This window comes from Ilyonectria robusta (assembly GCF_021365365.1).
Source record: "Ilyonectria robusta strain PMI_751 chromosome Unknown BGZ61scaffold_15, whole genome shotgun sequence".
In the NCBI taxonomy this organism is placed as follows: Eukaryota; Fungi; Ascomycota; class Sordariomycetes; order Hypocreales; family Nectriaceae; genus Ilyonectria; species Ilyonectria robusta.
The window spans coordinates 426,682-449,821 of NW_025764449.1; the positions used below are offsets into that span (position 1 = coordinate 426,682).

Below are 23,140 nucleotides of genomic sequence, written 5' to 3' on the forward strand. Positions count from 1 at the left end.
CAAGCGCAGAAAAATACTGCAAATGTTTCTTTCCCACCGACATCACCGCCACAGGTCAGTCGCTAGCCGAGTTACGATGGGTGTTGTCACCGGTGACATGTTAATCGACGGAAGACTGCGCGATGACTCCTTCCAACGGAAAACTGGCTATGTTCGGCAACAGAATCTCGACGACCTGGTAAATGCCGAATCCCCGACTTCTTAATTCCTACACGTCACTGAATATGATCAGGATTACGCCATTGCAACAAGATTAATTCTCCAGATCTATGTTTGTTCAGTTACCGGGAGAGTTGTCCGAGATATTTGTATCAATTCAATAGTAGCGATCATAGAAGAAACGTCACATACTGAAGAGAGTAGTCCAGATCAACGCTATCAAAGCGGCGGATTGATGTTATCTCCTTCAACCGAGGAACTTGGCAGAAAGTCAATCGTGCCACTAAGCAGAAGAGATTACTGAATCCCTGCCACATCGATGTAACCCAGAAGCAGCGTCCACCATACAAAAGTGAAAGAAGCCCTGCAAACCTGAACCAACAGTGCGCCACGTCACCCGAATCAGGCTATCCGGATAATTCCCTGCACCAACAAAGTGTGCCAAGGGTTACGTGTCAAAAAGCCGAACACCCCGCTCGTTCTTCGATCCCAATGTTGGGTCTCTCCTGTTGCTTCTCATTCCGAAAGGCTACAGCGTCCAGGAGATAAACATGACGTCCCATTCGCCCCGCTCGCTCAGCAAGTCTGCGTCGCCGGCCAGTGCTAACTCTCCTGGAAGCGTTGACCCCGCTGTCGATCCGTCGGCTCTTTTGGTGCGTGGGACTGCGGAACGGCCCGCTTTGCAGCAGTACTGAATCTCCTGAGCTGATACGACTCTAGGAAGCGGATGTGGGCGATAACGATTCGGCCATTGGTGTGGTGGGTAGCTCCTAACTAAGCCGTAAATATTTCAATGCGCTGACGAGTTTGTTTTATGTCGTTAAGACAGATGATGAGATTTCAACTGCGTCCTTGCGCTCAAGCATCCTCGAGTACCACATGCGGGACGGTCGTGGGTACCACCGAGATGAGAGTAGGTTGCGGCTTTTCCCACCTCATCTGCTTGCCGACAGTCTTGACTAATCACATCATCACAGAATATTTTCTCCCTAGCGATAAAGTAATGTTCTTTGTCTGGATCAATGGCAAGCAGCTCACTAACTATCTCTTGGTAGCACGAGTCTGAGAGACTAGGTAACAGCATTCTAGCTCAATGGACGGACTCGAAGCTCACAACTTATTAAGATCTTCAAAACCACCATCTTCTTTTGACATTCGGCGGTAAAAAATACTTTGCTCCCTACGCCGACACAGCCAAACGGGTACTGGATATCGGCACTGGGACTGGAGTGTGGGCGATTGACTTTGGTGCGTATCGGTCCCGAAACACATCCCTGGTTGATCTTTCAGCTCACCTTGATTTATAGCCGATGAACATCCTCATGCAGAGGTACGTAATTGATGTTTTACCTCTTTTCACGCAACTAATAGCCTATCTGACATCAGGTCTTTGGTGTTGATATCGCTGCTATCCAACCATCCTTGTGAGTAATAACTCTGGCCAGCACATTCACTCAATAGGTGTCTCATCAGTGCACAGCGTCCCGCCCAACTGCACTTTCGAGGTTGATGATGTGGAAAAGGACTGGACTTGGACCAAGCCTTTTGACTACATCTTTGTCCGCCTTATGGCGGGAAGTTTTGCCGACTGGGATACATTTACGCGTCAATGCTGGGAGTAAGTTCCTCACATCTAACCATCCTCAGAGCATTACGCTTTACCTCTTTGGACGATTTTCTTCCTTCACATGCTTCCAGGACCTAGGTCTGATGTCCGTGATATAGCTCCCTGGAACCCGGCGGTTGGATTGAAGTAATCGATCCAACTTTTCCTGCCAGGTGCGACGACGGAACCCTGGCCGCCGACTCTCCATTGAACAAATGGGACGAATTGACCGTCAAAGGCGCCGCAAATCTTGGACGTCGCTTCGATGAAGGAGTGAACCACGAAGGCCGCCTCAAAGCACAGGGCTTCGTCAACATCCAACGGCTTGTTTTCAAATGGCCTACCAACACATGGCCAAAGGATCCCAAATACAAGGAGATTGGGCTCTGGACCTTGGCAAACATTGAAGGAAACCTGGAGATTATCAGCTCAGTCCTGCTGGCGCACGGGTTGGGTATGAGCCGAGAGGAAATATTGGTGTTCCTTGCCGACGTACGAGCTGAGATGCGCAATCGAAAGGTTCATGCATATTGGGAAGTGTAAGTGCTCAGCAACTCCTTAATAACGATATTCTTTTCTTTGAGACTGTGAAGCTGATTATCAAAATTACAGAGTGGTGGTGATTGGCCAGAAACCGGAGTTGAAAGAGTAGGAAATAAGTCGTTACAGCTTAACATATAGTGCGACAATCTACTTCACAGATCAAATAAACTATCAAATCACTTCTACAACGATGCCGTTTTATTTCCAGAATCAACCAGTTCCTATAACGCCCAGCTTCCAAGGTGAATTCTCATCCGGTCACCCACCTCTCCCATTGAATGCCCTCATTCGCACCGGAGACCGTTAGCCCGTTCATCACACAGGATGCTGCCATTGCTGCCACCCAACCCAAGCCTGGAAAATACTGACGACAAGGCCGAGCGCTCCAAGTAATATGGCTATGAAAAGACCAATAAGAGTCGCCATCATGGCATACCTCGCACCGCTTTTTCTCTCGACCCACTTCTCGAAGAATCCTCGAGGGGTCGGGTTCTCAATTTCATCGTGCAGATCTAAAAGCCTGGAGCCCCAATATTGATATCTCACAGGCTCATCTAGTCCAGAAAGATCGACGATGCGCGCCATGTCGGGATCAAATTTATCTCTAGAAATGAGACTGCGGAGCATTGACTGTGACACTGAATCATCGGGAAACAACACTTCTTTTATAGTCGCAAGAGTCTCAATTGCTAATTGCGGGGGAATATTTGAGCTGTGTATATGATGCATTAGCTGTATTGATACGGAGCTATATCGATTCTATTCATTTGCCAACTTACCGAGTGTTGGTTCTCGCTGCGACTCCTTCGACTCCTTCTGAGCTGGGATGTCCGTTGCCATTAGTAAGACCTTCCTTGAGTACGCTCGTATAATGAAATATTGCCACGGTGCCTTGCTTCGCATCTAGTGATAGATGACTAGCCAAGTCGTCGGTCGGAATGATCTTCAACTTGGCGATCTTCTTTAATCGCTTAGCCATGATGGAAGAAACATGAATCTTGGTGGTCGTAGTTGCATCATTGCCCCTGGATAAGGTGGGATGTTCCCGCTTGGGGAACACCGAGCCGATAAAGGCTACGAGAGACTTGTCGTTGGACCAGAGGGCAGGTTGGCTCCCTGCCTCTAACAGCCCGTCCGACTGATTCTCGGCTGCGGGCTGGACCATTGTGATGACTCGAGCGGCTAGGTTGAAAGCCCGGTTTTGGTCGCTGAGCGGCGGCCTTTTGCTTTCCTCTGCTTCTCTTTGAGTGAAGTATTCGGTAGTGAGATGGATCCGAGGTCGCTCCAGATTCCCTCTCAGCAGGACAACAATATCCCGAAGATCGGCATGGGATCGTAGAGCGGGGTGAGAACTCCCAACCGCATCAGGGAGATAGAACGCGGTCATGTTCCGATACAAGTCGAAGAAGGGCTCAAGTCTCATTGCCTGCGAGCACGAGCAGTCTGCTGACAATTGAGGGCAGGCTTCACCTTGAACCCACCGCGAACATGGCGACCAACCCCACAACACTTTGCAGATCTCCGCAAGGTCCTGAGGCGTGGCATTTGCCAACGGATAGAAACTAGAAGTCGGTGCAACCATTTTGCTTAAATTTGGGAATAGATGTATCTCGCATTGCTGTTATTTGTTTCAGTGCCTGCATCCCAATGCCGCTTCGCGAGAATCGGGAACAGAGGCAACTACTCCATTTATGGCGCAGCATGGGATGTTCGCCTCACTTTCATCACGCTATCTCACTGGCACAATTGTTGAGAGAACCCAACAAGGAGGCGCCAATGAGAATTAGGAGGTCGGGCAGCAACGCATTTTTGAGGCGAAGCATGAGGCGTTTGGCCGCCTCACGTCCCTGGCGCTCTAGTCCGCACAGCCTGGTTGTCAAGAGGCCGCCAACGAGGCCACCAATCACAAGATGATACTCCAATTATGGTGTTGGACTTCTTCATGTGATCTTTTTCTTTTATTTCAGGACCCCGCTTTCCCATTACAACTCTCGGTTAACCTACAACACTTCATCGCTCATGTTCACGTCGTTACACATCAGCCGTGTCCACGCCGTTTGATACCTTCCACAATGGCGGCTTCGACTGCAAATATACCCGCAATCCCATGCGAAACCTCGAATAGTGTCAAAACACCTGGAAACCAGGAAGTCATCGCGTCGGACGATGGCACAGATTCTGGATATGCCACCCGGGAAGGAAGCCGTGTATCCGATGCGAACACTCCGGCCCCGAGCGACTCTGGGAAATTCCTTGGTGGCTCCGTCTCATTCCTTTTCCCTGGCAAGAAACTCGAGAAAAAGAAGAAGATTCCCTTTCTCGATCTCCCCATCGACCCTTCAGCGACTAAACGATTCGTCGGCATTCAACCTCACTTTGAGAAACTGCTCCTAGAGCATGTCTCTAAAAGCCAAAAGCGGGGTGCCAGATTGAGTCCAATGTCGACCAGACTTTTAATGATAGGTCAGTCGAAAGAGGATGCTGTGGCCGAGATTGTTGTCTTCTGTCGGCGCGAACAGTATCTTAGCATCAAGCGATTTGCCAAGCAGGAGATGATTACCGAAATGTGCCGGCCGAACATCCCTGGAGAGCTGTCTTTCAATATTACCGTCATTCCCGAAGCCCCAAGACTCAGAATCATGTTTGTCGAAGGTGAGGTGAGGGTTGTTGGCGATCAGATTCTCCTTCCGAGATGGGGTGAGGAGTCACTATGCGGAGATCGAATTTCGCTGAAAGGCCCCTCGGGTCAAACACGAAACGCGACTTTTGGGGGCGTTGTCAAGGTGGTCATGGAAAATGGCGAAATCTATTTCTATGGAATGACCGCCGGACATCTGCTTTACGATCTACGCGACGCAGATGACACCGATTACTCCGATGCAGGGACAGATAACGAAGATATCGGCGACTATGGCGTTGACGACGATGACGAACTCGAAATTGACCTAGGTCCATTCATGGCCCAGTCATTTACAAACGCTCACCCGCCAAATTCACCCACTGGATCCCATGATTGGGAGTTTGGGAAGCCACTCACGATTGGGAGGATCATGGAGCCGGCCACAGCATTGAGCGAGGTAGCCGAGTCATACGACTGGGCATTGTTCAAACTAAGCATTTTCTATGGCTCCTGGGTTAATCAACTGCCCACGGATGCGATGGCAACGATAACCATTTCAAACAATGCTCCCGGCAAAACTGGAGAACGCCCGGTGTACATGATAGTTGGACGCATCGTCAAGAAGGGTTCATTGTCATCGTCGTCTAGCAGAATTCTTGTTGGGCCTAGTCAAGTCTTCGTCGACGCCTACACAATCACTATTGAAGACGAGAATGGTATGTTATATATTCCATATTTTATTCAAATACTAACTGGCATATCAGGGATCTGTGACGGAGACTCGGGATCATGGGTGGTGGACTCAGAGACCTTTGAGCTATATGGTCACCTTGTCGCATCAGACATATTCAATTCAGGATATGTCATCCCGATTGCTCAGGTCCTCGACAACATCAAAGAACAACTTGGCGCTAGTTCGGTGGGGCTACCAACTATGGGAGACTGTTCATCAAGTCACCGAGTCAATAGACTGTTCCAAAGACGTATCGGACGCAACAAACTACCGGTAGATTCTGGTTATAACTCAAAAGAAACCAGTTTATCGACAACCAGTAATCCCTTTCGTTTGGACTTTCCTATGGGACTGGGACCGACCGACGATTCCGGCTATTATACCAACAACGGTCCTTCTCTTCATTCTCTAGCACCGAGGCTTTCCCAGATTGGGACGGAGAATCCAAACCCCGTAGAGCCTAAACGCGGTATCTTAGAGCGAGTGAAATGGGCAGGGCAGAAGTTTGTCAAGAAACTTTTAGTCCAGAGGAGAGAAGGCAAGAGGAGATAGGATTCGAATGTAAATACCCCGGGTACGCTTCGTTCTGACCCAAAGCCAAGTCGCGTGGAAGAATATCGACATGAAATGGTGACCAACCTTTTGACCACTTAAGTATTGGGTTGATGGCGGTGACACCGAATTATCAATGGTCAAGTTTGTCCGAGCTACCGAGGCCATTTTTGCCGCAAACACTTGTAACTAGCCCATTTTCTTATATCAGCATTCGAGTTGAGTTTCGGCCTCTTGAGTTGATAAAACAATTTGACTTCCACTTCTTAGTCAGTAAGACAATCCCCCGGGGATCCACCAACATGACTAGCTGGTGAGTCGATTCCTCTCGTTGCTCCGATTAAGCTCATTGTCACCAAGTCGGAGGATATTCCAGCACAACAACTAGACTCCGGAAAATAATGAGAAATGATAAATGAAGCTACCCTAGAGCTCGGCTTTCGGTTCTCGGGTTTGGACAACCTGCGGTATCTTGAAAATGGGACCCTGCAAAATCGAATTTTGAAGCTAGCACTAGCGCATCTCATGTGAACTAAGCTTGACAAGATAAGGCAAGGTCGGATTGCTTGAGTTAATACTGATTGGCTTTTCACCCGAACCGCAATCCATTCACTCCCGACGAAGGCATCGGGTTTCGGGTTTGCGTTTGAATAAATATTCCTCTCTTAAGACTGCTCGGACTTTTGCCATACCAAATTCATTCAAACATACTTGCAACAATTGCAAAAATCATCAAACGAATTATTCGCATTTGCAATTGAATTCAATTCGCTCAGATGGCTCCTTCAAGGGACGACACCACCCTTCCGGCCATTGCCGTGAAATCACACCACGAAGGACACCTTTTGCATCGATCCCTCGTTCAAAAGCCATCAATGGTAGAGTCAGCGAGCGGCATTGAGTTGAAGCTGGCCAGCGGACAAACCATTATTGATGCCTGTGGCGGTGCAGCAGTTGCCCTGATCGGCCATGGCAACGAAGAAGTCACTCAGGCCATGGTCGAACAGGCCCGAAAGGTCAGCTACGTGCACACACAGGCATATACTACTGCCCCAGCTGAGGAACTGGCCGACATCATTCTCGAAGGCAACCCCTTCGGTCTGGAGAAAGCCTTCTTCGTTGGCAGCGGAAGCGAGGCAGTTGAGTCGGCTCTGAAGCTGGCCCGTCAATACTTTTACGAGAAGAATGAACCAGAGCGCGTTCACATAATCTCAAGGCAACAATCCTACCACGGCAACACCATGGCTGCCATGTCCATTTCCACCAACAAGGCTCGCAAAGCGCCTTACCAGGGCTTTTGCTACCCCAACGTCTCCCACGTTTCGCCCGCTTATGCCTACCAATACAAGCACGAAAATGAATCTGAAGCTGAGTTTACGGGCAGGTTGCTTGCTGAGTTGGAGGCCGAGTTTCTGCGAGTCGGCCCTGAGAAGGTGGTTGCCTTCATCGCAGAGACTGTATCCGGTGCGACTCTGGGCTGTGTGGCAGCGCCGGCGGGTTACTACAAGGCAGTCAGGGCACTCTGCGACAAGTATGGAATCCTCTTGATCCTCGACGAGATCATGTGCGGCGTGGGCCGGACTGGCACGTTCTTCGCTTTTGAACAGGAGGGCGTCGTGCCGGATATCATGACGATTGCGAAAGGCCTGGGTGGTGGATACGCAGCAATTGCCGGTGTCCTGATGCACAGCCGGGTCGTTGATGTTCTCCGACAGGGCACAAATGTCTTCAACAACGGACATACTTACCAGGCTCATCCCATCTCCTGTGCTGCGGCGTTGGCCGTGCAACGGATCGTCAAGCGGGACGACCTGGTTGCGCGCTGTGCCAGCATGGGCAAGTTGCTAGAGAGGATGTTGCGCGCCGAACTGCAAAACTGCAAATCCGTCGGCGACATTCGAGGCCGAGGTCTCTTCTGGGGCATTGAATTCGTCAAGGACAGACAATCCCGCTCGCCATTCGATCCCAAGCTGGCCTTCGGGGTGCGCGTCCAGCAGGCTGCCTTTCAGAAGGGCGTTGCTCTATACCCCGGCGGCGCGACTGTTGACGGCGTCCGCGGCGACCATTTGCTACTGGCGCCGCCTTTCACCGTGACTGAGGAACAGCTGGGTCACATCTGCCGCGTGCTGCGGGAGGCCGTCCAGGAAGTGGAGGAGTTATTTTGTTGAGCGGATATGATGTGATAATGAGAGGAGGCAGGGAAAGACGTCGAATGAATATACGTCTAAACTAGATTGATTTAATCGGTGCGAATTGACAGATATTCTAAGTGTGAAATAGATAATAGATCGAGACTGCAACTCATACCTTTATTATATCTCTGCTGTCGTGCGTTGTCAATTGATGCCCATCTTCTGCGACGGGGGTACCTCGATTTACCCCGCTCATGTGACTCGGTTGCGTGAAATGAATCTGCGTGAGAGTCTCAACTCTCCCCAAGTTGCCCTCATTTTCAACATCTTCAACATCTTCAACATCTTTTACTCACAATTATCCCAAGTCGCTTCAAAATCCACAAAATCCCTCATCAATGGAGCCCAACCCCAAATCACAGCAATCTCCCGGCGCAATCGACCCCTCCGATGCGTCCTCCCGCCCCACGCATCAGCTGGACGGCGTCAAGGTGGGCGATGACGGCGTCCAGCTCCTCGTCTCAACAAAAGACCACCTATACAACGCCAAGAATGTCGAGGCCGGAGCGAACTCATGGCAGGTCATCGGTGCGTGGAACGACGCCTCGGTCCAGGAACTCGCCAAGATGATCAACCAGCGCCAGGCCTCGCTCAACCGAGAGACTTCGACCGCAGCGGGCTTTGGGAGTTACGGTACTGGTTATACTCTTAGAGCGCCCGGGGGTGCAAATGTTGGGATTGTACCGCCACAGAGGACTGAATAGATTTATTGTATTGTCGATGAACCGCCGCCGCTTGTGCTTGTGCATAGCTCGGCTGCTGTTGAACTTGTCAAGTCGTCCTCAACAGGTTGTGCCTTATTTTGAACAAAGTGTCGCTCGTTCTGCCCTCTAAGGATCTCCATAAGAATATCCGGAGGCAACGAACCCACAATTTGCAGCGAGCCATGCCCGGCTGTTGCTCTCTTCACCGACCAGAGATCCTCCACAGAAGTACAGACCTGCGCTGAATTGTTGCCCACGATAATGTCCTCCACGATATGCACCCTGCCAGACGATGCTCGGGCCGACGCCTCCTCAAAGAATGCCAAGCGCTGCTTCGTGCTGTCGACCTCACTTTGCAGCCTTTCAAGATCCCGCTCGGTCTCAGCTCCCATGTCTCGGGACGGTCTCCTGGCTTCCAAGTGTAACCTGGCTTCGGTGTTCTCTCTAAGACTCTGAAGCAAGGATATGTGGTCTGTGACTATTGTCTTGCAGCACTTGACTGTCGAAAGTGTCATGGTAGCCGCCAATGTCGGATCTTGCGGCGTGACGGACGAACTCCCCTCTGAGAGTGGCGGGGGCGGATCGATTTGAACATGTACCGTGTTGATGTGTTCTAGGAAATGGCTGCAAATCGTCAAGCACCTCTCAATACCATCCCTCTCATTCGATATTCGTTCAATGTCGGCGGTTACCGTCATGGCTTGCTCTCGACCAGAGGGTGCAAAGGATTGCAGTTTATTATTTATGTCTGACAGGTGATTTTCGAGGTCGGATTTTGTATCCTGGATCATATCTTTGTAATCGTTCAACGCCTGGAGAGTTACTTTGGCGGTACGCCTAGCACATGTTAGGCGGCTCTTTGTACAAGGTGGATAGCGTACAGGTTTGCGTCGGCCAAAGCGATGCTTATTGTCGACTTGTACCCAGCCAACATGGTGGTGAAATCGTTAATACTGCTTCTCATATAGCTCAACCTCGCCCAGTCTCTAAAACTCGTCCCAGAGCTACTGGAATGTTTGGTGCGTTTATCTATCTCATGCTTGAAGTCCTGGCAAGCTCGGCCGCATTGGCGTAGAGGAAATTCCAGCGGAAGAAAGGTCGTGCCGTCAGTTGCCACATGGTGTTTCAGAGACTCCAGGACTTTGCCAAGGGCTTTGAGTTCATTATTCAGTTGTGCGACAGTGGCCTGATGTGTCTTGAAGCTTTGGACCGTCTCATATAATATCTTGGTGGACTGCGCTGTGATTGTTACTATGGCTATCAGCGACGAAGCGACCCCCAATGCTTCGGCCATCGGTAAATCTGCCGTAGAGTTGAGGAATCAGATTATGCTACCGTTCGGGGAATTCTAAACGTCGGGTATCAAAAATATTTGCAGAGATTTGTACAACCAAATGTCTTAGTGACAGCCGAATGGTGGACGAATTTGGAAAGGGAGTGAATATCCAACCTGGTAGACACTCGACATGCGGGGTTGCGGAGGAATGGATTCATGTGGGCGGCAAATCGTCGGATATCGATGCAAGTCTAGTCTGTGTTGATACTTGCAGCTTTTCCCTCGCAATCCGTGATAGGACTGGTTTGTAGCGGACCCATATAAGAGGTCTAGAATCAGGTTTGAAGACGGTATTGTGAATGTGGAAGTGCAAAGCTATGGCGCTGTTTAAAAGTTGACTAGTGTAATATGTTGTTGGAATCTGGACACTGGGAGAAGTCTGTTATGGGATACGCGGTTCATTCTTGTCTATGATGCAGATTCTGGGTGGTCTATTACCTATAACTGACCTTGATCGAACACCTCATTATCACCCCTCTCTGCAATCTCCTTAGGACGAGCTCGTTTAGTTCCATCCTATGTAATCACCGCCGATATGTCTGTGGCGGCACAGGTGGCCAGGGTTCTCCAATTACCTCAACATCTTCCATCTCCCGGCGGCGGCGACCGTGGCTTGTTTCATCTGAAGATGAGTCTGACGACGCGTTGGCCTGCTTCCGGACGTGGTGTTGGATCCAAACACGAAGGACTATTCCGGCACTCAAAAAGAAAGGAATAAGCTGGGCCGAGGTGGTAAAATCATCGATGTCGTCGATGTGGTTCCAATTAATAGGAAGCTCAATGGCAGCAACCAAGACACCAAACACGGCAAAGCCAACCAAGGTGCGAGCCTCATGCAATAGACGAATGTGAGATCTCCTATATAGTGTGAGTCACTCCACATGCCATGGATTCCATCCAAATACCTGACTCTGCTGTAATGGCGGTCATCCACCTCGACAATGTATCGGCAGCAGGGATGAAACAACAAAAAGGCAGCGCATGCAATAAGGACGCAGATGTAAAACATGGCGCTAAAGACAATGTACCTCTTGTCCTCGAGATCTGTCTTGCCAAAGACAAACGCGTATTGGTGGCAAGCCCGGTCCAGATCCGGCAAGTAAGACGTATAGAACCAGGTCGCGACGCCGGCGTTGGTGGCGAGGAGGACAAAGGTGCAGACCTGGTAGATGAGCCCGTGCTGCTCCTTGGACAGCTGGAAGGGATCCAGGTTTGGGTTGCAGCGCGTCAGGATGCGCCACACGTGCAGCGGCATGAAGAAGAAGAAGATGCCGATGGCGAGCAGCAGGGTGATGTAGATGTCCATGGGCTGGAGGCGATCGCGGGCGAGCTGGACGACGAGGCTGGTGGTCGCGGCGGCGGAGAATAAGGCGCCGAGGAATCTGACGTCGGGCAGATCGTCCTCGTCAAAGTACTCGATGATGACGGCGGCCAGCCATTGGATGTAGAAGCCGACGCGGATGCCCAGGCCGTACATCTCGGGGCGTCCGGGGGTTGGGCATAGCGAGGGGACATCCATATAGGGGGTTGAGCCGTTGGAGAGAGTGAAGAAGAGGGGACTACGAGAATTGACGTGTTGACTGACATCTGGGGGATCTCGCATACACTTGTATCTATTATGGCATCCCGATCACGCGCCTGGGCAAGCTGGTTTCGCTGATGCGCAGGCCGCAGGCGAGTGGTCTGTCTGCCTGTCATCGACATGCGCTGTTGACGGCCCGACGCGGTGTTGCAGCGGAGCGACATGGGCGCCCAATGAAGCACTCGCTCGTGAGGGTTGCTTCAGGTTCACAGACTTGCAGACCGGTTCACAGAGGGTGGCAAGTGGCCGAGCGGACAGTGGTCAATAACAACCGGACAACTGGATGTGCCACATGCCGGCAGCAGGACGTGGGGAAGAGGGAGCCAGCCAGAGCGAGCCACAATTCTCGTCAGCGTGTCTGATGCAGAACTTGTACAGCTTGCAGTGCGTGCAGTGCGCGGAGTACTTGCAGCACTTGCAGGTCTGGTATGCGCGATTTGGACCGGTCGAGTTGGCCTCGTTGGGGGCGGCAGGCAACGCAACTTGCAGCTGAGCAACGAGGCGAGAAGGGGAATGGGGAATTGAGAGAAAACATCAACAGAGAGAAGAGAGGACAGATACTGGAGAGGACCACAGAATAAACCAGGCCACAGCAGGTTACGCATTGTTGGAGGTTGGAGTCGCCGACACTAGACATGCGGTGCCTGACACTAGACAGACCGTGTGCGTCCCATTGACCACGGGAATGTAAGAGTGAGCGAGGCGCTAGAGCATGGGACGAGATACAAGGCCATTCAGGAAGAGGGAATTGGGACGAGGTCACGGAGAGGAGATGATTCATCGGTTGAACCCGGCGCGGAAGAAGAGGGATGCGACGGAAGCAAGACGGACGGTTGGGCGCAGATAACATGCCTCATTGGGATTCCTCATTGGGATGCATCATCACAAAGCACAGGTACGTACCCTCTTATCGCCGGGTGTCTCTTATCGTTCCTTATCGCTTTCCTTATCCTGACCACTCTCTGGCTCTCCCGGGGTGGGTCGGCCCGCTCGAGCTAGATCCACTCAAAACGCTCCCTCACTGCGCACCAGAACGTCTTATCGATAAGATAACCATTTTTTTTCTTGCACTTTCCCCAGCGAAAAGCAGAACCATCCCACCAGTCGATCTCTCACTTCCAGCCACCCGCCGGAACACCCTCAACCCGCCGGACAATCGCAATCGGATCGCATTCTTCTTCTCTCCTACACACCGAAGCCATGGCCGCGACAAAACACTCCCTCGCCGAGAGCGAGGAGCGCCCCGCCAAAAAGACAAAGGTCCAGGACCCCGAAGCCGCCGCCGAAAAGGCCCGCCTGAAGAAGGAGAAGAAGGAGCGCAAGGAGAAGAAGAAGGAGAAGAAGCGCCAGCTGGCAGAGGTCAACACCTGGGATACCGACGAGGAGGCCCACGCCGAGCCCGAGAAGCCCAAGTCCAAGAAGGACAAGAAGAAGGACAAGAAGGAGAAGAAGGCCAAGGCCGAGTCTGGCGATGCTCCGAATGGGAATGAGGCCGACCATGTCTCCTCTGGCGGCGGCGCCTATGTCCAGACCATGGCCCTGTCCAACGTCGCCCAGGCCGACATCGACGAGTTCCTGACCAAGAACGAAATCACAATCACCGACCCCAAGACCGACAAGCCGTCGCTGCGCCCGATCCTCGAGTTCCACCAGCTGCCCGCCACCAACCTCCTCGAGAAGAAGCCCTCGCCGTTTGCCAACTACAAGACGCCCACGCCCATCCAGTCGGCTTCCTGGCCTTTTACTCTGTCCGCCCGCGACGCCATCGGAGTCGCCGAGACGGGCTCCGGCAAGACCATGGCCTTTGCCCTGCCCTGCGTCGAGGCCGTCATGGCCATCGGCAAGAAGGGCACCAAGGCCGTCATCGTGTCGCCGACGCGCGAGCTGGCCATGCAGACGCACGAGCAGCTGGTCAAGGTGGCGCAGCTGGTCGGCCTCAAGGCCGTGTGCCTGTACGGCGGCGCCTCCAAGGACGACCAGCGCGCGCTGCTGCGCAAGGGCGCCGACATCATCGTGGCCACGCCCGGCCGCCTCAAGGACTTCATGTCGGACGGCACCGTCGACCTGAGCGGCGCCAAGTTTGCCGTGCTGGACGAGGCCGACCGCATGCTGGACAAGGGCTTCGAGGACGACATCAAGATGATCCTGGGCGCCTGCCCGGCGCGCGAGCAGCGCCAGACGCTCATGTTCACCGCCACCTGGCCCGCGTCGGTCCAGGCCCTGGCCTCGTCCTTCATGGTCAGCCCCGTCAAGATCACCATTGGCTCCGGCGGCAAGGAGACGGTCGACGGCTCTGTCGAGCTACAGGCCAACACGCGCATCACCCAGCGCGTCGAGGTCGTCGACGGCCGCGACAAGGAGTTCCGTCTGCTACAGATCCTCAAGGAGCACACCCAGGGCAAGCAAAAGGACGACCGTATCCTGGTCTTCTGTCTCTACAAGAAGGAGGCCACTCGCGTCGAGGGCTTCTTGGCGCGCAAGGGCATCCGTGTCGCCGGTATCCACGGTGATTTGCGACAGGAGCAGCGAACGAGGAGTCTGGAGGCTTTCAAGTCTGGTGCGACGCCGGTTCTGGTCGCTACCGATGTTGCTGCCCGAGGTCTCGATATCCCCGAAGTCAAGTTGGTTATTAACGTAACAGTATGTGTCCTTTTGTCTATCCTTTTTCCATTCCTTTTCCCCTGCCGTTTCAGCTCTAACACTTCCCAGTTCCCCTTGACCATCGAAGACTACGTCCACCGTATCGGCCGAACTGGCCGTGCTGGTAAGACTGGTGAGGCCATCACCATGTTCACTGTCCAAGACAAGGCCCACTCTGGCTCGTAAGTATCGCGCCTCGAACTCAAAGACAAATCACTTACAAATGCAGCCTCATCAACATTCTCCGAGGTGCCAACCAAGAGGTCCCCGAAGATCTACTCAAGTTCGGATCCACCGTCAAGAAGAAGACGCACGACATGTACGGTGCCTTCTTCAAGGATGTCGACATGAACGCCAAGTCTACCAAAATTACGTTTGATTAGAGCGCTTGCAGCGATGTGCATCATTTCTGGGCCGTTTTGCGCCCTCGCACGTATTGGAGGCACTCGAGGATAAAATGGCGCTCGAAGAATAGGCTGTTACGAAGCGGTTAGAGCTGCGGGATTCTGTTTTCGGGTTTGTAATACGTACATAAGAAGCAACACAGGAATTGTCGTTGCGGCAACTTTGATGAGAGATTTGATCGGTCCGTCGTTTGTGTCTGGAGACTTGAGCTGGTGAAGAAGCACGGCGGCCAGCGAAGCCACCGCACCCGTAGTACCGTTGGCCAAGAACGGCAAGAAGCCAAAGTCGGCTCCATGACGGGTGAAGAATCGGTTGATGAAGACGCCGCTCCACACGATTCGGCAGAACATGTTGATCATGTTGGCAACTACCAGTCCGATGGCGCCTAGCGGGAAGATGCTCATAAAGACAAACGCCGACGTAGCAAAGACGGCGGAAAAGGCCGTCATCCAGCCCGATTGCTTGTGAACCTCTGCTTCTGTAGCGACTGATGCCACGAATGACTCGGTCAGGCCGTTGAGAGCGAGGAAGGGGATGTAGAAGCAGTACGCTTTTAGGACGTCACCCGCGCCAGAGTCAATCCAGCGCTTTCCGGCCACAATCGCAAGCAGATGAGGGGCGACAAAGGGGCCAATGCTGACGACAACGGTGGAAAGGAGGATATATAGCCGGAGGAGTATGTGGAGGTTGGTCTTGGCCTCGGTCACGGCCGGTGAAGGCTTTGCAGGTGATTTGTCGCCTGCTGGAATGGGCGCGCGTGCTTCGGGCGACGACAGAAGTCGCGAGAAGTAGCTTCGACTGCTCTCCTCGACGGGCTGGAAGAGCAGACGGGCCAAAAGTCCACCGTAGTTGTTGGCCAAGGCGTACGCGCCCTGGACTTCGGCGCTGGCGAGGAGGGAGACGAGAAAGGTGTCGCCCTGCGTCAGGAGGTGCTTCACCACGCTCTGGGCCATCATGCTTCCCGCCAGACTCATAGTCGGTCGGTCAAAGTACGCTCCCCAGAAGCGCACGTCCGCTGTCGCTGCAACGGGCTTGGGGAAGATGGAGAAGCCCATGGACGAGGCCAGGCGGTATCCAGAAACGAGGTAGACGACGAGCAGCGCGCCGCCGTACGTCATCTGGCCGAGCGCAAAGGGCAGCACACCGAGGTCTAGCTGCTGCTTGGACGCCCACACGGCGGAGCCAAAGACGACGAGGCAGCGGAGGAACGTGGCGATGGACTCGGCGGCGGCGCGGGTGCCGAACTGCAGGCGCATCGTCATGAGCACGAAGCAGGGTTCCGAGAGCAGCTCCACCATGGCGGCGAGGCCGTAGAGGTACAGCGAGTGCACGAGATAGGGCGTGGTGAGAGTTGTCTCGGTGGCGTAGGTGAGGTACATCCAGCCGAGGCCTAAACTGACGACGCTCCCGAGGGCAATGGCGAGATATCCCAGGTTGACGACAGCCTGGCTCTCCTTGCGCGCCGCCGCAGCGCCATCATCGCCATCCTTGTCCTCCCCCCCCGCGCCCTGTCGCTGGATCGCCACGCGCAGGCTCTCGCGCGCAAAGAACAGCACCGACAGGTAGTACACCTCAAGCTGTGTCGACAGGCCCAGCAGCGGCGCGGTGAGGAAGCGCAGCAGGAGCTGGTTGGCGACAAAGGTGACGAGGCGCGAGGCGAGCTGCAGGATGATGAGGAGGGATGCGCCCTTGAGCATGGACGGGGTGGCGGGAGGCCGTGGGTTGGTGGTGTCCGGAGTGGACTGCGGCGCTGGAGAGGGCGCCATTGTTGGCTGTTGGGGCTGCGAGGTGGTGATGCGGATGAGAGGCGAGTGAGGGTGGTGGTGATGTTGATGAGGTGGACACGTGTTGAGGCTGTGAGGATGTGGTTCAGTTTGTGTTTAGTGGGTGTTGGTGGGCTAGCATGGAGTTTTAGGGGAATGTCCACTACGACGATGGGCATTATGGGGGCGATGGCCACTAAATGCTCACTGAATACCCTCAGGAATGCACTAAACATGGCGCCGCATTTCGGCGAGCATGGGCTGTGATTCCACACGCATGCGAAGATGAAACACCACAGATCAGTGCACAGAGCCGTGATAGCCAGTGATAAACGCGGCTGCGGTGCTCCCAAATATCGACATATCCCAGTCCACTCTTACGTGGTGTTACGTGGGATCACCAAGACAGGCACCGCGCAGGCAAACAGCGACCGCAGAAACGTATTCGCAACCACTGCGCTTGCACCCAGCGAGTTAAAGACGTCGATAATAGTTCAACGGGCTGGAACATGGTTGTGAATCTGAGTTGGGTCAAACTTAATCCAAATAGTGGATGGCCAGTAGCTCTTGCATTCAGATGAGATTCCTAGTTACCGTTAATACGCGAAGGAATTGTATATGAACTGGCTCTGTGTTACTCACATCCAAACAACAACACCGCAGTAGAGGTAAGGGCACCGACCATCGTCGGCGCGAGTCTGGCTTTGGGGCTGACAATCGCATTAACACTTTGGCGAGATGTATCGATTTCACGCAATATGCTGCGTTCAATCGTTCGCTTAATAGATAACTTACAGGTTGGATGTTTTTGCCGTTTTGAAGGTACTCTACTTCCTCAACAACATAAGTCTAGTCTTTATGAAGTTTAGTATACTTCGGAATTTCTTTTATGAAATTTAGGTCTAATCTAAACATATTTACCTAAACTACATTCCTAAGCCTAAAACTGGCAGTGTGTTACATCCTAATATTGAACCCAGCCGATGGTCTCGTTCGGCAATATCAGCTTTCCAGCTGCTTTTCATCCGCGAGGAATGTGTCGTCTCGCGCAGCTTGGGCGTCTCGTTCGGCGTCTTCAGCTCTCTGGTCGGCGTCGGCTGCTCTCTGCTCGGCATCGGCTGCTCTTTCATCCGCGAGGACTTGGTCGCTTCGAGCAGCTTGGGCATCTCGTTCGGCATCGTCAGCCCTTATCCGAGCTGCTCTCAATTCTTCCACCAAGAAGGAACTGGCAACATCTGGGTCCAGGTGCCACGGGGAGGATACTCGATACAGCCATCTAATGGTAGAGGCAAACCAGCCACGAGGTTCAGGTTGGGCTTCAGCCCATCTAGCCAGACAGCTAGCCGCAACCGTGTTCCGTTCCCCAAGAAAAATCGTACCAAGTAGGGTCAATAGACCCAGAACAGCAATTGTACGGCACCACCCACTCCACGGGGAACCATGGCTCCACGTGATCTCGGATCGTCTCCAGGATTGGAACCATCAAGTCCAGGTCGAAGAACTGGAAGCGTGTCGGCCGCCGCCGGGGCGGCATATCTTCTCAAAACCATGGTGGTGGGTCTCGGGTCGTGCGTCGTGCGTCTCAGAGTGATGGAGTTGGGATTTGGGTTCTTGTCTTCTCTGCTTCAGTCAGCGTACGTTGTATGTTTGGCGATTCTTCCATCTGCCCGGATCGCGGTGGACTAAGAACACACAACGCACGGGAGACGCGGGTGGGATGTACACGATGCAGACGGTGCAGTCTGGGATGCGGTGGAGGATGCAATTGAGAGCGCAGATAGCAGATGCAGACGATGAAGGATGGAGATGTGGTAGGAACGCGGATCTGTCACTGATGGTTAGACACTGGAGGCAGAGAGATTCAAAGAGCGACAAAACACTCACAGAGATTCCAAGGAGCCGTAGGCAAACAGATAGATTGGCTTGACAAAGCGGGAGTAAAAGAGAGACATAATGCGAGATGGACAGTGATGTCTTGGTTATTTCTGACAGGAGGTGGATGATGCGTGTGTACAATGTGAAGGGATGATGATTGCAGTAGCTAGAGAGGAATTTCCAGTGGCAGGTACCCAGGTAGGTACGGGAGCTCGTAACTTGGGCAACTGGTGAGTGGGAAGGTGTACCTCAGCCGCCATCGGGAAGTGCTGTGGCCACAACCTCTAGGGAATTAGGTTGCCATGTAGCTTGAGAGGCAGGACAAAACCCAGGACACACTTCCCTCCTGTAACAGTCAATTGATAAAACATCAATGAGGTTTAATTTAATTTAGTAACTTGTACCGCTTACAGTTCTTCGTTGCATGTTTTGCCCTCTCGTGCCCAATTAGGTATATGAATCAACCTTTCAACGTCCCGAGGATCAGCATTTCGGACCCATGGAACCACCTTGAGATAAAATCTAATTCATGGCTGATGGACCATAAATAAGTCCAATCATCCCCTGCTAGTCATTTCACAGACCTCATTCATTTGCTGCGTTTTCTAGCCATCAACGACAAGGCCGCATAACAAGAAGGGACCCCGTCACAAAGCAATCTCCCTGTATCTCACCGCGCCCACAACTCAACATCGCCAAAGATGTCTTCTATCGTGGATTTTCTGCGCGAATTGTTTCAAGCTTTGATTGAAGTTTTCATGGGGGCCATCTTTCCGATTCGGAGTCAACCTCATTATGAACAATCAGAGCCGGCTGTGTCAAGTGCACCGATCAACGAAGTACCATCCGAACAACTAGAGCAGCCTACACGCAACACATCAGAGCCGGCTGTGTCAAGCACGCCCATTGACAAAGCATCCATTCAACAGTAGAAAATGCAAGTAAGAGGCGTACTTACTGCACTTGAAGAGACCATGGATTCTCTCGTTGCTGCATCCATGTACAACAGCTACTATAGCCCGATATATCACCTACCCCCTGAAATCTTCTTGCTGATTATTCGCCAACTCTACCATGATGAACCGACATTTTTCTGTCTTCGACAGGTTTCCCGACTCTTTCGAAAACTCATCAACAGCAAAGAGTTCCAGGGCCACATATTTCCAACTTATTATCCCTCAGGAAACGCCAAGCCTGGGTCTGGTTGGTGTGAAGAAATGGACAAGTTCAGGCGTACCATAAAGCGTACTTTAAGACTGGGCTTCAGCGGGACATATAGTACTGAGCTTGAAGAGATCTGCACTCGACTGCGCAGAGATGCGTTGTGCCTTACATGCCAAGAGAATCGCAGGTTGGGACCAAGGTGCAGATTTAATCTTTCTCACAACCTATTTTCTCTCAAGGACACCTTTCTTCATTGCTCTGGCTGCCAAGATAATCACCCAAAGTCAATGTTCTCGACAATGCATCAGAATGATGGATCTCAGGGCACTCGTATTTGCATCGGAAGAGAAGGACATATACGGCTATGTGAGCATGAGGTCATCACTTGGGCAGACGTTGAATCGCACTTAATCGAATGGAGGGCGAATCCTCGGCCCTATTCAGACATCATAGTAAAGTTCTGCGCAGATCCAGTACACAACTTCGGTTGCAAGCCTTCACCACCATTGGCTAGACTCACGGTTTATAATTCATGGTCCGCTGGGCTTGAGCTCAGCTGGGAACCACACACAGGACCTCACCCCTTTACGAGCTTCCCAGGAAACCCGATCAAAGCTTCCGAGATGCGAACACTCGCTTGAAAGTACCGCCTCAATGCGGCGGGTTTCATTATTCCTGAACAGGCCGCTGGGCATCTTCCAGAGATGGAATGCTTCTCCATTTGGAGAGTGCGATTGCCTCTGCTATCATGGACCCAACGATTGGAACTATGCGGATAGCTTTCATTGGGAACATGATTGCCCAACCCCAACGACAGACAGGAGATTGCTACCACAGCAGCATCGGAGACTTTGCGCATGTGGAGCATGGTGTGTCCCCCACCGCCGAGTGACGACGTCGTTCACGACCTTGCGTTCGCTAATTCGCATTGACCAATCTTGCGATTGGGGATCGTCATCCTGTGTCAGGATACAATACCAGAAAATTGTCTATATTTGCGGCAATGGTGATAAAAAGTATGCTCCTGGAATGAGGTGGTGCAATGCGTTAGACCCAGATTCTTTCAAGGGGGGTGGGGACTGTTATCGCCTCCCAAGGTGCAAGGATATATCCTGTGCTAATCATTACGTGGTGGATTACGAGTCCTAGGGCCATCCCAGGCGGTATTGGTTGAGGAATATAAATCGAGATATGCTCGAGTTCTTGCCCTCAAGTGGGTGCCAATGTCCACAGGAGAGATCAAATCATATCCTTAATCCCACCAATAATCATACAATATCGTCTTAGAGTAGTTTAGAAGATAATCCTTTCTAAAGACTAATATTTAGTATTTATTTTTTAAAGTCCTAATATTTTTATTTTATTTTTTTTAGTTCTAAATTAATCAGAAAGGCAGGCATTTGGTATTTTAGTCAAGCCGATGCATAGTAAAGAAGTAGACTGGAGAGACGAGTCGTTTTGAGGCACAAGAGGTTCGATACAAATATCTCCCTGCACCTATGCGACAGCTTTATTAATCCCATTGACGATCTGAAGCTGGTCCTCACAAGGGTTTAGTAGAATAGAATGCTCCGACGCAGCCGGTCCAACGGTATCCCGCTTAGCCATACAGGGAAATGATGGCCGCATTTACGCTCACGTACTGGCTGGTTCGATGCTGTCATCTCTCTGTCATCCTCTGTCAGGCGCCCTAGCAGCCTTAGTAACGTTCCATTGTGGAAAACTTTGCGGGTCCCAGTTGGGATCAAGGCCTATCAGTGCGATTTGGACGGCGATAATTGAGAATAAAGACTTACATAATCTGTTCCGCAATCACACTAGTGTTCGGTTAGAGATCAGTGGCTGCAGCGTTCGTCAAGAACGTTGCCATTGTGTGGCATAACGTCATAAATGGCAGGGAAAATGTTGAAACGAGTACGGTTTAATTTACTAACGAAACTATCATCTTATATTATATATTCGACGAACGAGACTTACTGCTTGGGGCTGAGAACCAGTTCACCGGACGAACACGCTCCCGCTGCATCGCGACTATCATGGCGTACTTCGACACCCCTCCGCAGAGAGTCCACGATGCATCGACGCTAGGCCCCCGGCGGCGCTTTAACGCTGCAGCAGACCCTGAGGCGGGCCTTCCCATGTATCGGAGTAATGTGCATCCGTTTGCTGGTCGAATTGGAGCCAACCAAAGCTTCACCCTCGACCGCAGCGATGACGGTGAATTGTTGGAAAAGGAGCCTGATGCGGCCCCTCTCATGCCCATCAAAGAGTTGATGGACTTGGGGCCTTTGCTCCATGTCAATCTTTGGAAAGCTGCATTTATTGAGGGTGTCGGTAGGAATTTTGATCGGCCTCTTCTCGTCTCCCATACTAACTGCACTACATCAGGATCGCTGATGCTCGTTTACATCACCGTCTGGGCCAGCGCCGCTCCTGCAGTGATTCCAACCAAACCCACGGCTCAGTTTGGAAACTTCAACAATGCAGCATTTCTGGGACCTCTCATCGGAGGTATCACGAACTTTGTTTTTCTTTCGCTCTTCATCTCCTCGTTTGGAGCTGTTTCTGGCGCACATTTCAACCCCCTCATCACCATCGCGACATTCTTCGCCCGCCTGTGCTCACTCCCGCGCATGATTCTATACCTCTTTTTTCAGATCGGCGGCAGTGTATTGGCCGGGTTGTTGGTGAGAGCCAGCTACGGAACAAGAGACTTTCAAGCCGGAGGCTGCTGGATTTACCCCGACGAGGTGCCAATGCAAGATGCTTTTGTGATCGAACTTGTCGCCGCGACCATCCTCCTATTCCTGGCGTTTGGAGTGGGCTTGGATCCAAGACAGAGCCAAATTGTTGGTCCAAGTTTGGCTCCATTTCTTGTTGGATTGACCTTTGGCACCTTGACCTTCGCCACGGCTTATACTAGATACGGTTATGGGGGCGCTGGCTTGAATCCGGCGAGGTGTTTAGGTGTGTTTGTGGGCAGTAGATTCCCAACCTGGCATTGGGTACATTGGTATGTCTTCCTTTACAAATTAACCGATTGGAGACTTCTGGTCGCCAGAATGCCGTGGACTGACGAATTCCTTGTAGGGTACCGGATATCTTGGCTTGCGCGATACATGGACTAATCTATTGCTTCATTCCTCCGTGGTCTAAGGACCCTATGAGCGGCCATCCTCTTAGCAGATGATGCACGCCCAATACTGCATGGGGCATTTGCTTGACAGGCTCTGCAATAGATGAGAGTGGTCTACAGGGGTCTTCCT

At 52.1% G+C, this 23,140-nt stretch overlaps 10 protein-coding genes across 10 annotated transcripts; 6 read left to right on the top strand and 4 right to left on the bottom strand.

Annotated features, from left to right (window-relative positions):
- The first annotated feature begins 662 nt into the window (after positions 1-662).
- Positions 663-2,496, top strand: BGZ61DRAFT_394274 (S-adenosyl-L-methionine-dependent methyltransferase). The gene is made up of 11 exons (XM_046242895.1): positions 663-812; positions 880-918; positions 985-1,072; positions 1,137-1,159; positions 1,215-1,233; positions 1,285-1,407; positions 1,467-1,489; positions 1,546-1,583; positions 1,640-1,777; positions 1,885-2,304; positions 2,378-2,496. Exons 1-11 carry the CDS (start codon positions 711-713, stop codon positions 2,415-2,417), a joined length of 1,053 nt encoding a protein of 350 aa, XP_046101883.1. The 5' UTR covers positions 663-710; the 3' UTR covers positions 2,418-2,496.
- Positions 2,448-3,786, bottom strand: BGZ61DRAFT_590081 (uncharacterized protein). The gene is made up of 2 exons (XM_046256613.1): positions 3,088-3,786; positions 2,448-3,020 (listed from the first exon to the last, which is right to left on the bottom strand). Exons 1-2 carry the CDS (start codon positions 3,729-3,731, stop codon positions 2,624-2,626), a joined length of 1,041 nt encoding a protein of 346 aa, XP_046101884.1. The 5' UTR covers positions 3,732-3,786; the 3' UTR covers positions 2,448-2,623.
- A 594-nt stretch (positions 3,787-4,380) lies between these two features.
- BGZ61DRAFT_534649 (uncharacterized protein) lies at positions 4,381-6,213 on the top strand (the record flags this gene model as incomplete). Its single annotated transcript, XM_046254175.1, has 2 exons — positions 4,381-5,644; positions 5,693-6,213. 2 exons carry the CDS (start codon positions 4,381-4,383, stop codon positions 6,211-6,213), a joined length of 1,785 nt encoding a protein of 594 aa, XP_046101885.1.
- Positions 6,214-6,740: 527 nt separating this feature from the next.
- Positions 6,741-8,518, top strand: BGZ61DRAFT_455461 (pyridoxal phosphate-dependent transferase). Its single transcript, XM_046246384.1, has one exon. The coding sequence runs from the start codon at positions 6,990-6,992 to the stop codon at positions 8,379-8,381; it is 1,392 nt and encodes a 463-aa protein (XP_046101886.1). The 5' UTR covers positions 6,741-6,989; the 3' UTR covers positions 8,382-8,518.
- Positions 8,519-8,743: 225 nt separating this feature from the next.
- BGZ61DRAFT_534651 (uncharacterized protein) lies at positions 8,744-9,109 on the top strand (the record flags this gene model as incomplete). Its single annotated transcript, XM_046254176.1, has 1 exon — positions 8,744-9,109. The coding sequence occupies one exon, from the start codon at positions 8,744-8,746 to the stop codon at positions 9,107-9,109; it is 366 nt and encodes a 121-aa protein (XP_046101887.1).
- Positions 9,110-9,111: 2 nt separating this feature from the next.
- On the bottom strand, positions 9,112-11,922 carry BGZ61DRAFT_480246 (uncharacterized protein; the record flags this gene model as incomplete). The annotated part of the gene is made up of 5 exons (XM_046249171.1): positions 9,112-9,946; positions 9,991-10,411; positions 10,895-10,961; positions 11,021-11,303; positions 11,351-11,922. 5 exons carry the CDS (start codon positions 11,920-11,922, stop codon positions 9,112-9,114), a joined length of 2,178 nt encoding a protein of 725 aa, XP_046101888.1.
- Positions 11,923-13,112: 1,190 nt separating this feature from the next.
- Positions 13,113-15,254, top strand: BGZ61DRAFT_455468 (P-loop containing nucleoside triphosphate hydrolase protein). The gene is made up of 2 exons (XM_046246385.1): positions 13,113-15,143; positions 15,199-15,254. The coding sequence occupies exon 1, from the start codon at positions 13,228-13,230 to the stop codon at positions 14,851-14,853; it is 1,626 nt and encodes a 541-aa protein (XP_046101889.1). The 5' UTR covers positions 13,113-13,227; the 3' UTR covers positions 14,854-15,143; positions 15,199-15,254.
- BGZ61DRAFT_495663 (Rft protein-domain-containing protein) lies at positions 15,147-16,838 on the bottom strand (the record flags this gene model as incomplete). The annotated part of the gene is made up of 1 exon (XM_046250922.1): positions 15,147-16,838. One exon carries the CDS (start codon positions 16,836-16,838, stop codon positions 15,147-15,149), a length of 1,692 nt encoding a protein of 563 aa, XP_046101890.1.
- A 999-nt stretch (positions 16,839-17,837) lies between these two features.
- Positions 17,838-18,787, bottom strand: BGZ61DRAFT_534655 (uncharacterized protein; the record flags this gene model as incomplete). Its single annotated transcript, XM_046254177.1, has 3 exons — positions 17,838-18,162; positions 18,559-18,660; positions 18,720-18,787. The coding sequence occupies 3 exons, from the start codon at positions 18,785-18,787 to the stop codon at positions 17,838-17,840; spliced, it is 495 nt and encodes a 164-aa protein (XP_046101891.1).
- Positions 18,788-21,910: 3,123 nt separating this feature from the next.
- Positions 21,911-23,064, top strand: BGZ61DRAFT_495664 (aquaporin-like protein; the record flags this gene model as incomplete). The annotated part of the gene is made up of 3 exons (XM_046250923.1): positions 21,911-22,208; positions 22,263-22,887; positions 22,965-23,064. The coding sequence occupies 3 exons, from the start codon at positions 21,911-21,913 to the stop codon at positions 23,062-23,064; spliced, it is 1,023 nt and encodes a 340-aa protein (XP_046101892.1).
- Between the last annotated feature and the right edge of the window lie 76 nt (positions 23,065-23,140).